We start from the raw sequence: 24,452 nt of genomic DNA on the forward strand, positions 1-24,452 counted from the left end.
GGAAGTCTCTCCTGGTGAGGTCCTGCCTGCCTCTACCCCTACGGAGGATGTTGCAGAGCGGGGTCACCTCCCTAGCCTCACGAGGGGATCCCCCTTGGGGAGCAGTGACCGATTCCCGCAATTCGTCACAAGTGCTTCAGAAACGTCAAGAGAAGGCACCTTATTAAAGTTAAGGATTTAGGGAAACTTTAAGCAATCATTCAATAGAATTCAATAAAATAAAGGCGCTGCTGCAATTATAACTTTTTAATACAAGAGTTTAGAACATGATGATGGCATGGTACATTTACTTTAAAGCCACACTCTTCTGCTAACAGGCAATAGTGTACCTCAGTAGGTTTATTTAATAGATCTGCAATTCATCATTAAATACCCTGTTATGGGAAAAAGCAGTGTTAATGCAGTGCATTATCGCCTCACTATATTACAACTTTGGAGGTAAGGTGGAACATTTTCCTCCAGTAAAATTCTGGTGGCAAATCCTCCACTCTGCTGCCCAAAAATTAACAATTTGCAGCATTACTGGTGGCGGAATTACTGGCACCTGTAATTCCACCGAAATCCCAATGGAGCCCAAAGCATGGGTCGTACAATACCTACCACCAGTTGTAATCCTGTGGTAAATGTGTGGGACCAAGTGGCAGTAACAATAATTCAGTATGGCGGTATTTCAGCAGATTTGGTAGGTAAATACTGCCAAACATGTTATGAGGCCCATGGTCGTGAACAAATGTGAGACAAGTTGAAAAGAAGCAGTGATTGTATACTTACAAAGCAGTACGTCAATTTGCAATCATCTTCAATTTCATCTGCGCTGTCTTCATCAGATACCTCCCCTTCAGAAGCATCGTCCCCAAGGTGATAAGGAAGCTTCTTACCCTGGAGAAAAAAAACAATTGTGTGACCATGAATGAGAATGCAATTTTGCAAATTGCACACAATTCTCATATTTTTACTTGAGAGAGAGAGATGCATCAACTAGACAATGGGTGCAGTTCATGATTACAATAAACAAATAAATATGATATTAATGCACCAATGCATAGTTTAGCATGGATGCTTTCAGGATGATCAGGAAAGACACAATATAAAACCCAAGACTGAGTGATTGTTTTGAATGGACAGCCGGCAGACTTGACCCAAGGGAAATAGGGAAGGACAAAGGACCATGGTCCTAAAGATACTTAGGAACACTGGTGTCTGCCATACTGCTTTTTCTTCTTTTCCACCTTCACCTACAGCCACTCCTAAGCTTTGCTCGTTATACCAATCAAAAGTGAGTGTAGAACATTAAGCTGGTCTCAGGTTGATATGGATCCCTTGTCCATCAATGAGGCCATTTTGGGATCAGGCACATGGGCTGACAACAATATGGTAGTCATAGCATGTTTCCTTGTCCAACATGGCTACTGCAAAACTGGGCAAAACATAGCTCTTCAGAGGGAGGCACCTGTGGAAACAAGCTTTAACCACGGGCACTTTTCCGAAGGCCATCAGATTCTTCATATTCTCTACTAATTTCTCATCTCTTGCCCAATGCGATGTAGCTACTGTGTCATTTGAATTATCAGAAATAGAGACCGATAAAAGGATATGCTTTACATGTTTATTTACAATAGTACTTATTAAAACAAAGTTTCATGTTTGTCAAACAAAATATTAACAGTGGCAGGATAAGAAGGATGACCAAATATAAAATGGTAGAAAATAATCCCCAGGGTGTCTGCCCCATGTAATCAAACGGACAGTGGATTTCCTAAATAGGAAACCAAGACTTTGGACTTTCCCTCCTGCATCAAAGGGCTTCCATGATTCAAAGTCAGTGGTTCAAAGGATAACACAAAATCCCTCATAGTCTGTAGTAGCAAAATCCCCAAGGTGCAACGATTTAGTGGTCCAATCACTGCCTTCATCTGTATGATCTCTCTTGCTCTAAGTCTTCCCCGCACATTTTTTTTCCCTTCAACCTCTCATTTGCCTCCACCATCACCTTTTCGACAATCTTCTTTTCTTGTGTAATCTCACTCCCTCCAACTTCCCAGCAGTTACCTATCACTTCCTTCTGTCTGCCAGGCAGTACCCTTCTTGCTCTCTTCCCAAACAATCTCTCTCTCTCTCTCTCTCTCTCTCTCTTGATCTATCTCTACCGAAGCTCACCACTGCTCCACCTTGACATCTACTTCACAAAATGGCTTCAGTTGTTTGCCTCACCAAGCTGGTACTTTCTTTATTCTATAACTTTACATCTAACAGACTCACTCTATGCAGACTACTCCATGCATCTCCCAATTTACCACTAACAAGGTCTTCCTGTCTGTAGCACTTCACGGTAGTGGTCTCTTCCTTTGGTTCTATGTTCATTCTTGGATCGTTTTATTTTTTCACTGCACTTTTTTGCAGAAAAAAATAATATATTTTTTGTTTATTGGGGGGTTCCCCCAAACCTTCTCCCCTATTATTTATCCCTATATACCACCCCACCCTACCCTACCCTTTATATGCCCTCCCCCTACCCTCCATATTTTTCAATGTTTTTTCGACAAAACATTTTCAGCAAAAAGTGGAGCGGAAAAAAAAACGGGGGACGAATGAACATCGTACCCTTCCTTTTGGGGACCGTCCCTGATCCAGTTATCTCAGAGGATACTGCTCTCTTTTGGCCAGCTCTTCCCAGGTCTGTCTTCCTCTTCTAGCAAAGCCTGTTTGCTTGGGGTATCCCAGAATCTGCCTTCCTCCACAAAGCTAGCCCTTCCACGAACTAACAAAGGCTGCTTGAGATGGTTGGTTTTATCTGGTGACCGCTCATCCCCTTGAATTGGCTCCAGAGTGATATGCTGCACCTGTGTGCTGTGGGTTGTGGCATCCTCCCATTGACATGTGACTGGGATCAGATGGTCTCCCAGGGCACTGGTCTATAGCTATATAAAGGTCATACATCATTTTAGATGGATTTCATACTACCTTATACTGCATGGGTGCTCTCATTCCCCTCCCCTCAGATCTCTTCTGATTCACCCTCCTGCTTTTTGTATGCCTCCGTATGTGCAGTATTTTCTTCCCTTGCAAAAACAACGCTCAGTTAACCCTAAGGAAGTGGCGGTTACATTTGTTTCATCAGCCAAGTGTTTAAAGGGGAAAAATGAAATGAACCTGGAGACATCCCCAAGAAATGTGTGCTCACCAATGGGTCAATGAGACCTCATAAATAATATGTTAAGAGCTATTCTTAGTGTTTTCATTATGAGTAACCCCTGTGAACATTTAATCCCCTTGCCTCCGGAAAAAGGTGCTGCAGAACTCAGGTGAGAACAGAGCCTGCACCTCGACCAATGCGCCCATTTTGGTACCAGCTTGCCGGCGAAATCAGAGGCCTTAGGCCTTCTCCCACCGCGGCTGCATTGCTTTCCCCACCCACTCCCATTTCCTGACTCCCCTTCCCTCCCGCCTCCCACCCCACCCACCTGCCCCATGATTGGCCGATTCCCCGCTCCGGTGCGAAGATAGCACTGCGCTTTCACGCTGCTCAGCCCTTGTGTCCCTCCCCGCTTCCTGTTTGTGCTAGTCCCTCCCTCCCCCTCCGTGATTTGCTCACCACTCGTGTCACCAGGTCATTAATGACCTTTCCAGGGCAGCCCTCTGCCCAGCAGCCCCTTCGGCTAAGGACCCAGAGGCAAAGGGCGGCTCCTACAATGTCGGCTCCAGAAAGTGTCTGCAGGTGTCAGCAGGGGAAGCCAGTGAAGCCAGCAGTAAACAGACACCAACAAAACTATAAGTGTGGCATTGGTGTGGTGTAGAGCAATTACTCTACGCCAAAAAGCCCCCGCCACTCTACTTTGCCTTTCCATAATGTAAACTGCCATAGACCATGCACACCTAGAGAGATTCAACCACCAAGCTAAATCCATCCAAAACCGGACTCTAAATGTTGTCCTGCATAACATACTAACACACTTGCCAATGTTAACTAGTGCCACTACCAGAGACAATGATGACAACTAGCCAGCCTCACACTAAGACAGGTGCAATAATGTTACCAAGTGCCACACCTAGATGAAATCATGAATAATGGCATATCCCTCACTTAGCTAGAATTGTGAATGATAGCATGTGCCTCATCTAGATAGAATGATGTTAGAATTGTGAATGATAGCTCGTGCCACACTCTGATGGAATCGTAAATGATAGCATGTGCCACACTCTGATGGAATCGTAAATGATAGCATGTGCCACACTTAGATGCAATTGTGAATGATAGCTTGTACCACATTTAGATGGAACTGTGAATGATAGCATGGCCCACACTTAGACTGAATTGTAAATGATAGCATGTGCCACACGTAGATCGAACTGTGAATGATAGCACGTGCCACACCTCGAATCAATGGTAAAATATAGCATATCCCACACTTATATAGAATTGTGGATCATAGCATGTGTCACATCTGAAAGGAACTATGAATGATAGCATGTGCCTCATCTGGATAGAATTATGATTGGTAGCATTTCCCTCACTTAGTTTGAATTGTAAATGATAGCATGTGCCTCATCTAGTTAGAATTATGATTGTAGCATATCACTCACTTAGTTGGAATCGTGAATGATAGCATACCCCGCACTTAGATACACTTCTGATTGGTATCAGGTCTGGGTGTCTCACACTTATTGTTGAACTGTGCTTAATGTACGCCCCATGTCCTGCTCTCATGCTTGATCCCAGGCGCTTACTGATACCCACCATATCACACTACTATGCTTACTCTCCCCTATACACCATCATTCAACTAGAACACAGCTGTACTATGACACATTCGGTCTAGCTGTTCTCATAATAACATGACCCCACAAACTCCACATCATCCTACTAAAACATTGCTAGCTGAGCACATTCCGGCTAGCTTAAGCGTCTCCTAAGGCCTAACGCAGCCAGATTTCAGTCTGGGTGTCCACCTTCCAGACTGAACACATCCAACTGATTTCCACAGCACCACACCTACCACTAAGAAGCAGCTATCATGCAACAACCACACCAGCTGCACACAAATCCGGTGCTCCCACGCACCATACCACACTCTCTGACTGACTGACTGAACTGGGGTTCCCGAGGGCGTTCAACCTACCAGCGCTTTGAGATCATACCAATGATACATAAGGCGCTATATAAATGCAAAGTAAAATAACATATGGGGGAAACAAATGTGTGTTATTGATGATTGAATAATTTAATTCGAAATCATAGCAAGGAAACAGATTGAATAACAGAGGCAGCCAGACTCCAACATGTACATAAAACTCAATTCTGATCCTGCGAACAATATTCTTTTGAGTCTCAAGGAACTGCTTCTTGTAGCAGAAAGACTTGATTGGATCAATGACAACACCAAATGCTGCCTTTCTAACTTACATCCTAAGTTACTTGGCTTCTACTTACTTCCAAAAATCCACAAACAGTTGATTAACCCCCAGAAAGACCAGCTACAGACAGCAGTGATGTAACTAATGAGGGCCCTAGACATGGAAAGCACACATGATGTTGTTCACCATTGATATTAAAAGCCTTTACAACCCCATCCCACATGATCTGGGTTTGGAGGCGGTAGAATGGGTTTTACTTCAAGATGAACACATTGGGGCCTCCAAATAATTCATTATGGGTCTTCAGACTTTAATTTCCCAGAATACATAGTTAGTGCACAGGAATCATGTTTACATTCAAACTTCAGGTACATCCATGGAAGCCACCATGGCTCCATCTTATGCTTTGTACTTAAAGATGGAAGACATTTTTGGCATTTAGAATGGTTCCATAACTTACGTAAAGTAATTTTTTGAGCATCGTAATGAAATTGATGAGCGAATTCACCTTACAGCAGAAACAGGGAATAAAGGGGTATGTTTTCTAGATGTTGAACTAGGCTTAACAACAACGTTTCTTCGCAAACCTTCCAACATGAACAACCTGGTTACACAGAATCAGGTTCCATCCACCTAGTTTGATCAGACATTTACTTTAAAGTCAACTTCTTAGAGTGTGACGCTTTGTCAGTGATAACGCTAGATGCCAATAAGAAATGCAATACATGTCTCTGAGATTTATAGTCCGGGGTTACCTTGATCAAGAAGTGCAGGCAGCAATGGATAAGGTATAAGCAATTCCACAGGCATCCTATGTAAATAGCACTAAACCACCCTGAGATAATCCATTGGTGTATGCATCTACGTTTTCGATACACAGTCAAAACAGTGGAAAATTCTAAAATGTGACAGCAGAGTTCAAGAAATCTTTCAGAATGCTCTGCTTTTTTCATATACTCATGGTCCCAACCTTAGAGACAGCCTCATAAAAGTTGACATTAGGCATTCTAAGGAAAAAGCCCCCAAACAGACTGGTACTTTTCCATGCTTACATTGCTCCAACGTTACAAAGAGGTATGTTGCATTTCATCCCTGCTCTTGGAAGAAAACTAAATTGTATGATTACGTCACTTGAAACCGTGAAAATATTTACTTGATCAAATGCCCATGTGGCATTGCCTACGTTGGACAGTCTTCCAGACCATTGAAGAACAGGTGGAATGAACACAGATCCAACATAAGTACCAACCACCAGAATTCGGAGGTCACACAACAATTTCAAGAATTTCACCACCGGATTGCCCAAAAGTGTTTCTAGGTCATAGAAATGGTGATGACCAGAGCACATGGTGACAGAATGACATGTCTTGACCAAAGAGAAATTGATAGATTGGACTCCTTATCCCCATCGGGAAATGAATGATGATTGCAATTGTGCCTGTTTTCTGATATATATGACATGATATGATATGGCATTTGTAACGCGCCTATACACAAGTTTTTCAAGGCGCGACGAGGCAGGGAGGGGGGAACAAAGGGGAGACTTACAACAATCCTACTAGGCCTGGTGTCATTCAGATCGCGCAAGTGCAAGGGTAGAGGGGTGGCAAGTGCAAGGTAAGTGCAGACAAGTGCTGGGAAGGAGGGCTGTAGGGATACAGAGACAGTCCCACAGTGCAGGGGAGAGTGGCTGGGCCAAGGACCGAGATCGTTGAGTGGCCCAGTTGCAGATTCAGTGCAGTTTCAGAAATTGAGCAGGGGAGAGAAAGCAGAAGCATAGAGGAAGGTTTTGAGGTGCTTCCGGAACCGGAGATGGTTCTCCTCAAGTTTCAGGGAGGCAGGAAGGCTGTTCCAGAGGGAGGCCCCTGCTGCGGAGAGAGGTCTACCCCCAACTCGTTGCATGGAGAAGCGGCTGACCCTGCGGGAGTTGGAGGCGGATGAGCGAAGAGCTCTAGAAGGAAGATATTTAGGAAGAGAGAGTTGAAGGTATTTTGGCTCCAGGCCCCAGAAGGCCTTGTGGACAATGCAGAGGGTTTTGAATTTAATCCTCGCAGCCACTGGGAGCCAGTGTAGCGATTTCAGTCCTGGAGAGATGCGGTCCCTGGGCTTGAGGCCAAGGACAAGTCTCGCAGTCCTGTTCTGGATGAGTTGCAGAGGGCGGAGAGTAGAGGCAGACAGATTTAGATAGAGGCTGTTACAGTAGTCCAGCTTCGAGAGAACCAGGGCTCTGGAGACAGTGAGCTTCTGGGGGAAGGTGAGGAAAGGAAGGATACCTCTGAGGAGGTGCTGCTGGTAGTGTGACTTCTTAGAGACGTCAGATATGTGAGGAGAGAAGGAGAGTGTGGAGTCGAAGATGACCCTGAGGTTTTCTGCCTTGCAGGTAGGAGCAGGAAGAGGGCCAAGAGAGGCCGGCCAGAGTGCTGCAGGGAAGGATAGCAGAAAGACAGTCAGAGATGAGGGAAGGAGAGGAGGCGGCCGAGGGTAGCCTGAAAATTAGCTGGGTATCATCCGCATAGCACTGAAAGTTGGGGCAGAGAGCGGCGATGCGGTGGGCAAGGAGTGCCAGATACTCGTTGAACAGCCAGGGAGAGAGGTTAGATCCCTGGGGAACACGACAGGTAGAGAAAAAGATGTCAGAGAGAAAGGACCCCGGTTGGACCTGGGAGGGTTGATTGGAGAGGAAAACAGTCAGCCACGCCAGAGTCTGACCAGTGATATCCAGGTTATCACGGAGACGGTTGAGCAGGATAGCATGGTTGACAGTATCAAAGGCAGAAGAGAGATCGAGCAATATGAGAGCACACAGAGTGTTAGAGTCAAGGTTCGAGAGCAGGTCCTCACGGATGTTCAGGAGAGCAGTTTCCGTGCTTCTGGCAGCTCCGAAGCCAGACTGATGGTCATGAAGACTACCAACAGATTCAGCATGGAGATTAAGCTTGGAGATGGCCAGTTTCTCCAGGAGCTTGCCCAGGAAGGGAGTGATGGAGATTGGGTGATAGTTAGCCGGGCAGGAGGGGTCGGAAGAGGGTTTCTTAAGAAGAGGGTGAACAAGGGAGTGCTTAAGGGGGGATGGGAAGACTCCAGAGGCGAAGGAGTGATTGCAGAAGTCAGCCAGGGCAGGAGCCAGGGAGTCAATGTGGTCCTTGATAGTTTTGGAGGAACAGGGGTGGACCTGTTTTGACAAGACTTTCATAGATCGGACTTGTCTGGAAACCTCATCAGCAGAAAAAAGGGGAAAGGCAGAGAAGGAGGGAGGAGAGGTGGCTGCAGAAGGGCCAGAGGAAGAGCAGGGAATAGAGGGAGGAGGTGGGGAGGTGATAGGAGGAGAGTGAGGACAGGATGTCCTGAGTTTTTTAAATGAATTGAGAGGCCAGTGCCGTGCAGAGGGCCTGGGAGGGGACAGGAGAGGTAGAGACTGCAGCAGATTTGGCCAGCTCCTTGCAGATTCTAAAGAGTTTGGCCGTATTGTTAGATGTCGCAGAGATGCGGGCTTGGATAAGGGCTCTCTTCTTGGTGAGATGATGATGTTATGATCTGGTGCTTATGAGAAGTGAATGCTACAATTTCTAAGAATTTTTCTTTTCTAGTTTTCCCTTCATTCTTTCTTATTTGATCCACAAGTTACCTGAATCATGGTTTACCTTCATTTTTTTTACATTTCCCTGTTTTTTATTTCCTACACTTGTGTGAATGTTCCCTTCACTTTTTCTATTAGCAGCTCTTTTTGTATTCGTTTCTTAGATTTTCTTATTTTTAATTCATGTAATTGTATTTTTATACTTTGGAGTATCTTTTTATTTTGTTAAATATTTTAATTTTTATTTGTATTGTTATTTTTGCTTTAGCTAATTTTGATCTTTATTTTCATTTCTATTTTTGTTTTATAATTGTTTTCCATTTTAAATGTTAGTCCATTTTCTTCTGGCTTGCACTGAGTCCAAAGTCTGCCTTGTCAGACCCAGGTCTGTCTTCATTGTTTTGAGCTGGAATCATCCCACTGTTTGCTTTGTTTTTACTTTTTCATGATCGGTTCTTTTGACGCAGCTGAAGAGCCATGGCATCATCACGTGAAATCCGTACATACTTCACATACACAAGCACATTTATGCATGCCATTTTCTTTTTTCCTTTTTCAATTATTACATAAGATTGCATAACACATATGTAATCCTCTGCCACTCTTCATTACATATGATTTTGGGATCTGTCAGATGTCGCAGGAATGCATGAGGGTGTTAGTAGAAATTACTTTCTTGTGCATTTAGTTGAGTTTTCATATTTATTTTTGGGTTCTAACTTCATGAAATGTGCGGATGTCTTTCTTTTTTTGGGATTGTTTTTTGGTGTGGTTGTATTTGAATAAACCTATAATCTGGTGGCATTTGAGCAGTTTGCTCTACTTAGAAAGAATAAAGGACTTCACCATAACTTTAAACAGAGATTGTCTTCTACACAAGTCCTTTCATGGATTACATGTTTAATGATTCATACCCATGGGGCATGATGAAACAGGTGCGCTTGAATGCTAATTAATACTTGATGTGCATCTGTGTGAATGTTTTTTGGAATGAAAATGAAAAATCACATTTTGTTTGAAATATTTTTTTGTTGTTCATTTTTTCCTTTTTTTTTTATCAATCCAGCTCTGAAGATGGACATAGGGTATCTGTTTTTGAATCGTTTTTCTTGCTATGCCTTTGAATTGAGTTATTGAATCATCAATAACACATTTGATTTCTTTTCCTTTTGATTAAATGTTCAGAAGGATTTCTCTTAACGTAAACACTAAGAATAGCTCTTAACATATTATTTAAGGGGTCTTGTTGACCCCTCGGTGAGAACACTGTACTTGGGGAAGTCTTCAGGTTCACATCCTGGTGGTAAGGACAGTTTTACCGTAGTGTTCTAAAATACAAAAAGTCTATATTTTGTTATAATTATTCAAGGTGGTGCCCACCAAGTCTCTATTGTGAGGAACCTGAAGGTGTATCACCTGCCACTCCCCAGGTTCTGTCATCCAGGTGGCCAGGAAACGGCCATCGCTTTTCGATCCAATTCCTCAGGGTGGACCAGTGCGGGAGGATCACCTGGATGACGGGTCCTCAGGAGTGGAAGTGGGACCCCGAAGGGCGAGACGCGGTATCCCCTTCCCTATAACACCTTTCCCTCATTCTACCAGGAAGGATACCTATAAGCTCAACCTTCCCCTTTTCCAACACAAACACTTTTGTCATGGACAATTCATCGTGAGCGACAACAGACTAATACCGGAGCTGTATACCCCATTCTACCAGGAAGGATACCTATAAGCTCAACCTTCCCCTTTTTCAACACAAACACTTTTGTCATGGACAATTCATCGTGAGCGACAACAGACTAATACCGGAGCTGTATACCCGACATGTCACAACACGAGGTTCAGGCAATTACTGATAATTACACACACCTGACTTCCATCACACTTCCCAACACAAATAAAAGGCGGAGCACGAAAACACACTCTTGAGCGAGGCAAAACACACAAGGAAGCAGCAGTTTGGAGATGGTGGTTTAACATGAGGAGAAAGGCAGCAAGACCAGAAAGGGCTGCAAGGAGGGAATTGCCCTTACCCTTTTCAGAGGAACAAAAATGCTACTTTCACAAGCCTTCAAGGATAAGAAACATAAGACCGTGAATTAAAGCTGCAGAAAGGTACATTGTGTGTCGAAAGTACCCGGGGCACTCCTGCACGGATAGCTAAGGCAAGGAGGAGCGATTGCCGCCATGCTATTGTCCTTGGCCACAACAAAGCCGCTCTAGTAAAGTCAGCACAGCCGGTGAGTCAGGGAGACTGATAGCAGACTGGTCTGTCTAAGAAACAAGGTTGCAAGCGGCAATATTGTATGAAGAAATCTGCAAAGAGCAGAGTGTCAGACATATGTGATGAGCGACACAAATATAATTGAATATCCGAAGAACGATTGAACTTTTGAAACCAAGGTAGATGCCATATACAGAGTGGTCTGGCGCCACACGGGTGCTCATTCGAAGAACTCTGTTAGGCATCCAACTGAGAGTGTAAAATTGTGAAATGTGAAATCAAAGTGGTCCTGCGATGGGTCAGGCCAAACCTTGTATATATTCGAAAGTCTTTGATTGCTAAATATAAACTGTAATTTGTCCGAGCCCGTCTGAGGTAGACTGTGAAAAGGGGATTCGAGCCTAACTGAGGGCGATCTGGGGTAAACCGTAAGTCACCCAAGAAGAGATTGTTAACTAATACGAACTGTAATTGGTCCGAGCCCAGCTGAGGGAGAACAATTGTGAGAAGGGGATCTGAGCCAGGCTGAGGGGGCCACAGGGTGAAGAGTGAATCACCCTATGTGAATATTTGGAAAGGAACCTTTTCTTTGTATGATTCATCGAGCTCTCAGAAGCAAGAGACTTTTTTTTTAACCTAAGAGACTTGGGCATGGAAGGCCCTGATGCATGTAATAGAACTGTGTCCTCGTGCTGAAGAAACCCAGGAGTGTGCTATGCTCGAGTGGACTGCCTTGTCCCATGCTGAAAACATGGGGAAGGGAGGCCAACGGCCTGAACATCATGACTAATCATTTTGTGAACACTTCTTTCTTTTTCATGAACATTCCCCCCACACTATTTGTAACTTAACAGTGAGGATTGGCAATAGGTTTTTTCACATAGGCCCTTTTATTTTGATGAAGACTCCACTAGGACTGCATTATTATTGTTTTGATGGTCGTAGCTTGCTCCTGTTCTTAGATTTAGGTTTAGATAGGCGTTTATCACCCCCTTTATAAAGTTAAATAAACACGCTTGAACTGTGGTCACTTGTTTCTGTCTTACTTTGATACCATGCCTTCCTTACACAATGTACTAAAGTGTTTAAAGGGGCCCAATCTCTTTTCTATACCCAGATACTTGGTCTGCACACATGAATGGAGTTTGTGACCAATATGCACTTCATGTTATGGGTGTCTGGTATCTGTGTGTGTGACACAAAGAAAGAGACAGCCCTGTCTGAAACTGAAATGAATGCAGTGTGGTGTGCTGAAAGGCTTGTGCTTGTCCCAATCGACATTCCTTGTTATAGGTGTCTGGTTGGAAGTGAATGGCCTGTGAGCCTGATTGACTCCTTGCCAACATGAATGCCCTTTCCGACTGTTTGGCTGCCTGAGCCTGGCTCAGCAGTGTGAATGAGAAACAGAACAGTATATGGGGATCTCTCACTTACCAGAATTATTCAGAAGCTGAAGTTTAAACTTGAAGCTGTTTATCCTTGAAGCCCAGCTGGAAGAAGAAGAATTGCTGCTGCTTTCCTTCGACGAAATCCGAAGGCTGTCGAGTCTGTCAAGGGCTGATCCAAGAGAGGACCTGGCTGGGAGACCTCTCCCGAGCTACGAGGGAACATCGTGCAGAAGCTGATCTTCACCAAAGCACCCTGGAAGCCAGTCTTAAAACGCTGTCGACCGGAGATGGGTCCGCCGAGAAACCTCAAAGTAAAGCACCCGGACATCGAGGCCATCGAAGTCCATTGTCGCCGCCGGGGATCAGAGGATTTCTGTGACCCCTGGAAGCCTGTAAAGCGGGTACAACTTAACGCCGTGCTGCTCGATGACCGGAGCTGCAACACTCCACCTTTTGCCTAAGAACATTTAAAACAAGGGCTCCCTTGCCATCGCTGTCGATCGCTTTGTCCCACCAGAGAAAGTCAAGGTCGTCGACGACAGAGGAGAATCCGCTGGTGGGTTTTTCTCCCACCTGAAGTCCACAAAGACGCTGACATGTGAAGATCCGAAATCCAGCCGTGGTCGAGTCCCGAGACACCCACAGCTGTGCCTACATTCTTCACTCAGTCTCCTTTGCAGCACCAAACTCTTCATCACGATGCACTGCACGCCTTACCTTCCCAGAACTTCCTCAAACGATCATCAAAGAGCTCCGCAAAGATTGAAGCTGTAGTCTCAATGCAAGTGTTGACATTTCTTCGAGGAATTTGGACGCCCTGTGGCTCCTGCTTTAAAGGGAGCCCAACCTCGAGGGATCCATTGACGAACCGTCGGAGAAACACTTCTAACTACAAGTACATTGTGGTGGTTGAGCATTTTTGACCAAGAAACAAGACTATTTAAGCATAAATGGACTGGGCTTGCTAATTCACTTTATTACAGGTTGCCCAGATGGGGAGATCTCACACAGAACCATGTCTTAGTAACAAGAGAACCATTCTGCCATTGTTTAATCGAACTTGTCTTCCTTCCTATGCTGATACACATTACGGTTTGATTTGTATGCCATTAGAACTATCAGCAGTTAGTGCATTTTAAAGGAGTCAATAGTTAAGTCTGGAATCACACATATATTTGCTATATATATTTATTTGCATTTTTATTTTTGTATTTATTTAGAATATTAGAATTGCCAAAGTACAAAGTGTGTTATTGATTGATGTATATATCTTGAACCTTATTTATATATAAAGCACTGTGCTAGCACATAACAGTGTGTGGACATTTCTTTGTGGGTGGCTTGGGGACTATACTGTAATTAAGAACCACCCTGCATCACCTCCTGAGAGCTTAAGCCTTGGTTGCTCGTCCATACTACCACACAGAGAATCTTGGCTGGGGTGCTCTGTGCTTCTACTCTGCCATATAGAGGGCAGGAGTACATATAACCCCTCTCCAGTCTTTACACAGGACATGTGCAAACCTGAACAATGCTGGTGCAGGATAGTAAGAACAAGAAGAAAAGCCTGCTCTGTTGATGCTCCCAGACTCTGGAATCTTCTACCCATCAACACCAGAGTCACATCCTCAATTTTGCATTTCAGGATGGAGCTCTAGACCCGCCTCTTCAAGGAATGGCTTCTGCTGAATGCCTAAATTCACATACCCTCCACCTATTGTGAGGCGCCAGGAATGAGATGCAGAACAGAGAACTCATGTTTCTGGTTATAGACTTTTATTAAATAATAAAGGGGTTGGAAAATGCCAAAACTAAGGGTCTGTCATGTGTCAAGATGTCCAAAGCAAAAATGTTATGCGTCCGAAATAGTATCCTAGCATTCACCTTCTAAAGGTAACTCTAAGGTGTGAAGGATATTGTCTTTTGCCTTGCAAGTGCAGAACATTTTTAAATCCAACAAAAAGCTATAAATCCAGCAAAAAGTCTTGCATGGATAATGTTCTCACCACCAAATTAAATGTTTAACAAATAAGCAAGATCTTTGTAGATCCAGAGGATAGCTCCCTCCTCTTGGTGCCGCAATCCACTCCTGGGAAAATGACTCCCTTCCCCATGTTTCTTTTCTTATTCAAAGTAATTGATAATCCTAAGGGCATATGTCGTCCTTAAGATTCTTTTATGCAGTTCATTCCCCACACTTGGCTTTGCCTGGTTTACTCTCCTTCCAAGACTTTCTTATGCAGTTAACTTCTCACACTTGGCTTTGCCAGGACTTTCTTAATACACATTGTCCCTCTCATTTTCCCTTATTGGTCTTCCCCAAGTTTGTACTATCGGTCCCAGACTTAAGTCCCACTGTCTAGGGCTTCCAATACTTTGCTCAACAAACCCTTTCCCTGCATTCCTGACTCTGAATCAGTCGGTTCTCTATGACTGTACAGGTACCTCCATTAGGTCTTCGATCCCCGAAGGAGCTGGCGTCCCAGCTTCCTTGGCTGTCAGGAAGCACGGTGGGTTTCCTTCTGCTCTGCCAGCTTCCGCTGACCTTCCCTGGGAACGTCACTCACCGGGCTGCCTTTTCACTCCGTCTGGCTGCTCTGTCTTCTGCAGCGCCTAGCCAGTCGGATCTCCCGTTCTACCGACATCCTCGATCTGCAACAGCATGGAAAATAACTATCTCCATATTCTATTCCCAACATGGTTGTAGACCGTGTTGGGCCAATTGAAGTTTTATAGCTACTAGACTGCTGGCGTTGGTTCTCATTGGGCGTAATCATCATTGCTCCTTCCCTCATTCTCGACTCAGTTTGTGTCAGCTTGTTTCTTATCTGATATTGAAGAATACTGTCAGTGGATTTGGCAAGTTGTCGAAGGGGGGTATGGCAGTATGCCATCAAGACATGAGGAATGGAGGGAATATCTCTTATAGGGGAAGGGGGATACCATGTCTCACACATGGTGTCATGTCATCCCCCCGAGGGTCGCTTCCTACCACGTCGCCCTTCCTCAAATAGGCCAGGATCAGGATCAGGTAGCGGCTGCTGTCACCTCATCACATGAGGAGAGGCTACCTCAGGGATAGTGTTCACATCATCAGATTCATCACACTGTCCTTAGAGTTTGAGTTCTGCCCCAACCCCCAGTTTCCTTAACTTTAGATATCTTAGTGCCATATTGCCTGCCCTACCCATCACATCATCCTTGCATTAATGCCTTGTAATGTGCTTCCCTCACAATGTACTTCCCCATATGACTTATTAAGCTCTCTGTTGCCTCCTGGAGCTAGGTCCGCACTCCATAAATACCCTAATTATAATAATGATAACAACAATAAAATCATGAGACACTGCAAACATGTATTTTGGGTCACTCAGCAAGATCTCGGGTGGTCTTGCTGTATCCTGTCTGCATATTGAAAATACATTTCACTGGTTTAATTTTTAAGTTAATCACTTTATAAATAAAATGGTGTCTCACTCAATGCATAAAGAATTCTATAAGTGAGTACATCTCCCTCATTCTTTTAAATTTTTTTTGGAAAGGGTATGGGATAAATGTCGCGATAGTTCCTGGCTTCTTTGCGTAAAAACAAACCGTTTGTTGGCAACATAAAAATGATTATACATTTGTATATTGATCATATATATGTCTGTGATAATGATGTAGGCAGGCAACTGTATGGAGAACACAATGCTCACCATAGCAGTAAAATGTCTTCAAAATATGATGAGGCATATACGGCAATTAGGACTTGGTGTGAGGCTTGTGCTGAGCAGAAACCATCTCCTTGTTTCACTTGTTGCATTTGTAAAAAATGCCTCTGGTGACAGTTGCTAAAAAGCAGCTTGTTACTGTGGTCTCTCTTAGCACCCCCCATCCCATGTAGCTATGCCAGCGGTTAAGCACTGAACTAAGCTCACGTGTCCTCACTGTCTAAGATACTCCAGTATGGAGAATGCATTGTAATTTGAACACTCAGGATACTGAATGCATATGGACAATGTTTCCAAAATGTGAACATCCTGCAAGGTTGCAGCTATTGATGAGAGAGTGATACTAATTGCGAACGTTTGAAGTTGTGGTAATGAGAGTGTGTTTTAGAGGGAGTGATAGAAGAGAGAGAGGGTGTGAGAGATGGTAAAGAGTGAGTAGATGGTAAAAATCTAGATTGAGAGAGAGTGAAAAGGGAGAGAGGATGTCTGAATGACAGAGAGGAGATAGGTGCAGAGGAGGAAGGTGGGAGATAGAGACATGAGGAAGAGAAGGTATGAATGCAGAAAGATAACAGAAGGGTGCGTTAGGATTGGGGGGCAGAGGAAGAGCCAGAACAGAAAGAGACAAGAGGGAGTAGGAGAGGAGAGAGAGAGAGAGAGAGAGAGAGAGAGAGAGAGAGAGAGAGAGAGAGAGACTAGGAATACCAGATGTGAGGAAAGAGGAGAGCATAAGAGGGGAACAAGAAAGAGTAAAGAGGGACAAGAGCAGGGACGGGAGAGAAAGAGTGGGAGATTGTGGATTGTGTGAGGGGACATACACCCTCTTGAACATCACAGATCACATTGGGGGTCACCAGGAGAGTAAGGAATCCTTAGAAAGTCTCAGAGGGAGCAAGGCAGAAAAGGCTGTAGCCTTTAGGCCCTCACTAATAGAGAACAATAGCTTAAACAGTAGGATTACCTATCACTAGTTGCATTATACCACTGGGGACTAGGAGCAACAGAGATAGGGTCCACAGAGGTCTAGGGATGAGTTGGGGACCTCCTTTAGTTGGATCGCCATGCAGGCTGATAAATCAAAATGAAAAAGCCTTGAACTGTTTTGCCAGAGTTGGTGGATTTATTCAAGCCATCTATGACACACTATCCTGCATACCCAGCAGAGCAATGGCGGGGATATGTGTTAAGACAACAAAAAGGGCAGCCCTTGATCACCAGCTAATACATATGATGACCGACGGTAATATGAGAGGCCCTGCAACAGTATAGCGGTCACTGCTTACTTATGATCTGGCTAGATAGATATCTGGTTACTTCCACATGCCAGTGAACAGTGTTTGCCAACACATTATTGCGGGGCACACTACCCAGCTAAACAAAAAGGCAAGAGTGTTGTGTGATGGAACCCTGCCTAGAGAGCACATATATCCTCAACACAAGCATATGCTGTGGAGAAATCGGAACCAACATCCCACAAGGAGAAATGACAAATTAGGCACCTTCTCTGCTTCTCTGCATGTCCTTGTAATATTCTGGGGGCCCATTACTTCGAACAAGTCGGCAAGTTACCAACTTCGTACTTCAGATGTAATGAGGGCTGCTCTTTGAGTTAGTCTCCCATCCATCAAGAAAATGAGCACAAAGGAAGTTTACAATTTACCACTATTGTAATTTTGTTGAATTAGTTAATCAATACACAAATGGATATTGCATATATAGTTGAGCACCAGCCTTCCAGACTCACAACAAGCATTGTCTTGACCTCCACACCAAACTCACATAGATTGCCTCAAAGTGGGGTGGAAAAAAGGACCGGGGGCATCCCCAGCTAGTGGAGGCTAGAGTAAGAGGAGGTTGAAGTGGCAGTGTTCCCCTGATGGGAAGAAGTCTTTAAGGATTAGGTCTATGTCCCTCTCTTCATGGGGGTAACTGGTAGTTGTAGGGATTGCATGGGGAACTCTATAACTTCTTCTCTCAGGGATCTGCATTGTTAATACATGAGATAGGGGGATACAGACCCCTGTGACTAACCCCCTTGGGGCTCCTTTATCCCAGCATGAATGTAGGAGGGGGGGAATGTTACAGCACTATTTCAACCATCTTTTCCACAGAACTACTGAAGGCTGCTAGATGATAATTATTCAGCCTAAAATCTAAGGTTCCTTATATGAAAAAACAGGATCACACCACATACAAAGAACTTCATCCCCATCTAACAAAGACAACAAAACCCCTGCATAATCTCAGATATGTGGGCCTCCAGGACAATAACCACAGAGGACCTGAGAGGGGGTGACATACCAACCTCCCCAACTGGCAAACATCGTATTTTTAACAAAAGGTATATTACACTGCTTCCCACCGAACTAGTTTAGAAGAAAATATCCTCTTTTACAATTGGGAGAGGATACTGTGCCCTGCTCCAGGAATACCTGTAGCACAATAGGAGCAAGACCTGAATTAGGTAACACTTGCTTCAGCTCATTTTGGTTGCCCCTCAACTCCCTTTTCCACCCAGACCAAGGCATGTGTGCCCTTTAATGAAAGAACCTGAGCCTAGAAACTTTGGAGAAGAGATAAATATTTAATCTGAACTACCCAATAGGAACAATAATTTAACAGGATTCTATTAAAGTGTTACTGGTGAAGCAAAGGAATGAATTGAAAGACTCAAGGAAACAATCTGGTTACCCTGTTACCACTGTGTAGCCTAATAAGCAAGTACACTCTCAGTCTCCCAATTCAACTCCCACCTCTATAGACATCAAATAACAGAACACTACACCGCTACAATCAACTCACAAACCACTATGCTAGCCAGTGCACCCAAAGCACCTCTATGGATAGAAATGCTTCTTTGCCTGAACACAGACTACCTAGAAACCGACACACACTCAGTACCTGGGTACTTCTAAATTTCACATGTCAACACAGTAGCAAATCTATACTGCATTTTTCATCTCTCCCCACTAACCTAGTCCATCCACCTCTCCATCAGAGCCACCAAACCATGTAGAGACCATGCAAATGACAACAGTGTGCAATATAAATCCAAGTAATATAATATAATATAATATAACATAACATTACACATCACAGCCATCTTCACTTTTATTGGCAGGATTTCAGGAGTGATGTGGACATTAACAAGCCAAGAGAAAAGCAGACTATTGGTCATAGAATTTGAAGGGGCAGAGGTCTCCATGGATGTTCTAGGTCAACACATAAAACAACTGGGTGCCCAGAATGATGAAGAGAGGAGCAGAAGAGAAGCCAATTTGACTGTCATTAAGGTCTATGATGATTGATAAACTACGAACGGAAAAAATAAAACGGCCAACTTAATGCAGAATACAGAACTTAAAGACTGGGTCTGTAAATTGACACATTACCATATGAAAAATAATGACCCAACTACATGGACTATATCGATAAACTCTTTTTTGAGACACAGGCTATATAGATTGAAGTTCAAAAAGCAAGTTTACCCCTCCAAAGAAATCCACAATACAATGCCAACACACCCATAGGGTTCTATTTTTGAAATGTTATAATGAAAGAAGGGATATAAAACTATGCTAAATCTTGTAAAGCACTGAGAATTAGTGATGTAAACATTTTTAGAAGAGCTGATATCACCAGAGACCCGATAGAAACTTGGATTTTATTTTTACACAATTAAAACAATTGGGAGCTGAGGTATGCCAAGAAGACAAGCTAGGGCTCGAAATTAAAACTGCATCTCAGCGGAGCATTAGGTTATGTGGCGTGTCAGTAGGAGGACACGGATTCTCCATCTCTCTGATGATTTTATAAAATTAAAGAGAATTAAAGAGAAATGCCTATCTTTCCCTATGCTCTGCGATTTCCTACATAACAAAACTAAGGTGCTCGCCAGTCATCAGTGAGAGTTCAAAAAAATAATCTGTCCAGTGTCCAAACTAACCTACAGTAACCCTACCACTATTATAACAACTAAAACCAGGAGAATGTCTCCCTTCTCCTGAACACTGCAGTTTCCAGACAGTAGTGAATTCTCAAGTAGATCTGGGCAACTGTCTGTAGTCAGGGATAACGCCACCGGGTTTGTGGTTTAGCTAGCAGCTTTTCTCCAGTTCGTCAGAACGGCTTCCTGTGATTTCTCAAGTGCTTTCCTTTCCATTCGCTGTCCATGAGTGTTATCAGTGCTACTGTCGGGACAACCTGGTCCACCACACTTTGGTTGTGGTCACGCCACCTCTAATTTCCTCTTCGGGATATGGATACTTTGCGTCAGCATTAATTTCTATATCTTCTGTGGTTCCCTCACGTCGGTTATGCAACTCCTTAGTTTCATTTTTCTTGATCATGGGACACTGTACGTCCTGTCTCCTCTGCTTGCAGCCCAGCAAGCAACTGTATATCTCACAGGGTTCCTCTTTCGCAGTCCAGCCTCCGCCCCTCCTCTTTATGGCAAAATCATAGGATTTCCCAGGCCGAATCTCATTGTCCTTCTTCTTGGTTTCTCTGGCTAGTCTTTAAATCTCTCCACGATCTTGCTCCCCCTTATCTCTCTTCCCTTCTCTCTTTCTACGCTCCCCCTCATTCCCTTTGTATCCTTTGTTCCGCTGACCACTTCCTCCTCACTGTTCCTCCCTCCCCTTGTGCCTCCTCCCGGTTCCGTTCCTTTCAACTCCTGGCCACCCTCCACTGGAACTCCTTACCTCTCGCAATCCGCTCTATCCCCATCTTTTCCTCTTTCCGCACGCCTCTTAAGTCTCTCCTCTCCATTCCCCGCCAGGATCCCCCTCCGCCTTCTCTTCCTCCCCTTCTTCCACCCTTCCCTCTCCCCTCCTCATGCCTCTCCCTCCATTCCCCCATTCCCATCCCCTCCCCTTCCCTTCCTTTCCTCCTCCTCCTCCCACCTCCCTCCCTCCCTCCCTCTTTCTCATAGTTCTACTCCACTTCTCTCTCCTTCCCTTCATCTAATTACTCTACATACTGTTTTGTTGACTGATTCATGTTAGTAACGCTTCTATTGTTACGGTTATTATTACATTAATTGTATCCTGTTGTTGCTATATGTGCAACGCTTTGGTCTAAAGCGCTATATAAGCCTAATAAAATAAAATACAAATACAATACGTGGTTGTAGTACAGAGTTGGATAAAATAGGTAACGGGAGTCCAGCTGGATCTGGACCCACTGCAGATGCCATTGGGATTCCTCCAATGGAGCATAATACGTATAGGTATCCTTGGATGCAGGAAACTATGTTTAGGGTGGGTAGTCTCGTAGTAGCACAAAAATGGAAAAACCAGCTGACACCCGTCAAACAGAAATGCATAAACAAGGTTTGGGATATATACTTGATGGAGAAACTCTCCTATATAGTATTATTTAATCATTACGCGCAGCCCACAGGCAACAGGGTGCACAAAAACACAAACAATCATAAAAGACTAAGAGGAGACTTTTTTCCCCATTTCAAACAGAATTGTTTTGAGGTATTTACGAAAGGTGAGCATGTTCTCTTCCTTGCATAGTTCAGCTGGTGATTTGTTCCAAGCTGTTGTCGCCGGTCCCTGGAAAGGAGCGGCCACCCCCACTCGCATGCTTAACTCTAGGGCAGGTCAAATGCATAGAGTTACATAGCCGTGTAGTTATACCGTGGTATGTTGGACCAGACCCTCTCTAAGATACGAGGGGACAGACCCATAGATACATTTGTGGGTCAAGGTGTTCATTTTAATGCAAATTCGAGCAGCTACTGCCAGTGAGGTTCTCATGCATCTGCAGCAAGCGAAGACTCAAAAGGTAACACCAAAGATTTTCACTTTGTCCAATACCTTAATGTCATGGTCTTCTATAAGACTTGTATACTAGGATCTAATTTATCCCTCATTTGAGGAGAGCCAAATATTAGAAGCTCTGTCTTTGAGCTGTTGAGGCATAACAAATTTGTCGACATCCATAACTGTATGGATTTGTAAATGCTAGAAATCATTTTCACGTTACTGGTATAGTTACCACTCAGTTCAATCAGAAGCAGAGCATTATCAGCGCAATTTGTGAACTGTGTTCCCATGTTCTCCAAAAGATCACACAATGGTCGAATGAAGACATTAAAAAGTGCCAGTGAAAGGCACGCGCCCTGGGGCACGCCACAGGTAATTGTTGTCAGGTCTGAAACTGCATTGCCCCAACAGACTCTTGACTTACAATTAGCTAAGAAAGAGCTGATCCAATCAATGGCTTCTCTAGAACAACCTCCAATCTCAGTAAGAGTGTTCAAGAGCTTTTTATGATCGAGTAGATCAAAGTCTGCTGATAAGTCAAGGCAGATCAGCAACCCTGTCCTACTTTTGTCGACAATAGCCAACATTCAGGTCTGTAAATCAAGTAGTGCACTTTTGAGCCCATAATTAGATTGGATCTCCAATTGCTTGGGCTACAGAATATTTGATTGATCCAGGTGTTTTTAAAATTGCATTGTGGCAAACTTGTTTACAATTTTTAATAAAAAGGGAACATTTGTTATGGGTCTCAAATTGCTAAATACCTTTGGATCTTGACCAGGCTTTTTTTGAAAAGGGGTAACTACAACGTTCTTAATAATATCTGGAACAATATAATGGCAAAAAGTCGCATTAGTAAAACATGAAAGGAACGGGGGAAAACGTTTAAAATGATTTCAAATATTTTTTGAAGAAATGACATCCAAATGACACATTCTAGGGTGCATTTTCTCAAGAACATTTTCCATCTCAACTACCAAAATGGGTTAAAAACTAAAAAACGGTTGTGGTAAGTTCCTCAGGGGTTCTAATATATTGGGCATGGCATAAGAGCTGGCTGTTAGCAATTTTAGAGTGGGCTAATTCAATTTTAGTATGAGAAGTCTCTTGAACCTCGGTACAATCCTCTTTGGTAGGCACAAACAATTGCGCCTGTGAATGGGGCTTTTCAAAAACGTTTTTTTTGTGTTGTTCCCAGAGTTTTGAATTTGGGAATCAAAATAATCCTTTTTGGCCTCAAATATTTCCCTTCTATAGGTTATTTCTAGGGATTTCCACATCATCCTATTTTGTTCAGTTTCATTCTTTTCCCAATTCCGCTCTGCTCCTCTTTTCTCTTGTTTGAACAAATTCAAGGGAGATGATTTGATCTTTCTCAAATTATTTTGGACTTCATAGGGGGTACCTGGTCCAGAAATCCGATCAAATATTTCCCATAGCAAGTGGTTAATACATGAGGAGGATCAATATCTTTAGTGGTATTCATAAGGAACAAGTTACTTACCTGTAACTGTTGTTCTCCAGAATGGGTCTGGCATGGATTCACATGCTCATGAATATTCCCCGTCGTCAGGCCGGGAATCCTCGGTAAAGAAAATATCAGTATCAGTTTCGTTTCTTTCTCAGTAGTAACCAATCACTGGTCTCTGGGTCATACTGCCCCCAGCCAATGACTGCCCTATAACTAAGCCCCGCCTCTGTCAGCCATCTTCAGATTTAGTAGCACGCATAGTGGCAGTATGACCAAGTGAAGAGCCGCAGAGGGGTAGGAGGGAGGGTTCGCATGTGAATCCATGCCAGACCCATGCTGGAGAACAACAGTTACAGGTAAGTAACTTGTTCCTTCTCCAGCATGGGGTCTGGCATGGATTCACATGCTCATGAATAAGAATACATAGCAGTACACACATGCACAACCACGGGAGGTGGCAATTGGCTGAACATTAAGCAATACAACAACTCAACATTAAGCATCTCTAACCTCCTCACCAGGCTCACCTTAAGCGAACAGGTTGCGCAGCACCGCTTGCCCAACCCTGGACTCCTCCCTGGAATCTCAGTCGACGCAGTAGAATCTCGTGAAGGTGTGCGTCGACTTCCACGTAGCAGCCCTGCAGATGTCCAGCAGGGGCACACCAGACAGGAACGCCGTGGTAGCAGCAATAGCTCTGGTCGAATGGGCTCTCGGACGGCCAGGCAACGGTCGGTTTGCCAACCGATGACAGTGCATGATGCAGCCGGAGAGCCATCTGGAAATGGAAGCCTTCGAGAGAACCTTCCCTTGGTTCACAGGTCCAAAGTTCACAAATAGCTGTGATGTCGTCTGAAAACTCTTTGTGCAGTCCACGTAGAACTTCAGCGCTCTAGCCACATCCAGCGAGTGCAAAGTCCTCTCGGCCGGTGACGAAGGCGACGGGAAGA

At 44.0% G+C, this 24,452-nt stretch overlaps 1 protein-coding gene across 6 annotated transcripts in view; it reads right to left on the bottom strand.

The window, feature by feature from the left end:
- PLCH1 (phospholipase C eta 1) overlaps positions 1-24,452 on the bottom strand; it is a 1,334,702-nt gene that overhangs the window by 371,619 nt on the left and 938,631 nt on the right. For all 6 annotated transcript variants that reach the window (XM_069618420.1, XM_069618421.1, XM_069618423.1 and 3 more), the window contains one exon: positions 772-879. In XM_069618420.1, the coding sequence (XP_069474521.1) occupies positions 772-879 (108 nt within the window). The remainder of the gene's footprint in view (positions 1-771; positions 880-24,452) is intronic.

This window comes from Ambystoma mexicanum, chromosome 10 (genome assembly GCF_040938575.1).
Source record: "Ambystoma mexicanum isolate Mex_15411 chromosome 10, UKY_AmexF1_1, whole genome shotgun sequence".
Taxonomy (NCBI): domain Eukaryota; kingdom Metazoa; phylum Chordata; class Amphibia; order Caudata; family Ambystomatidae; genus Ambystoma; species Ambystoma mexicanum.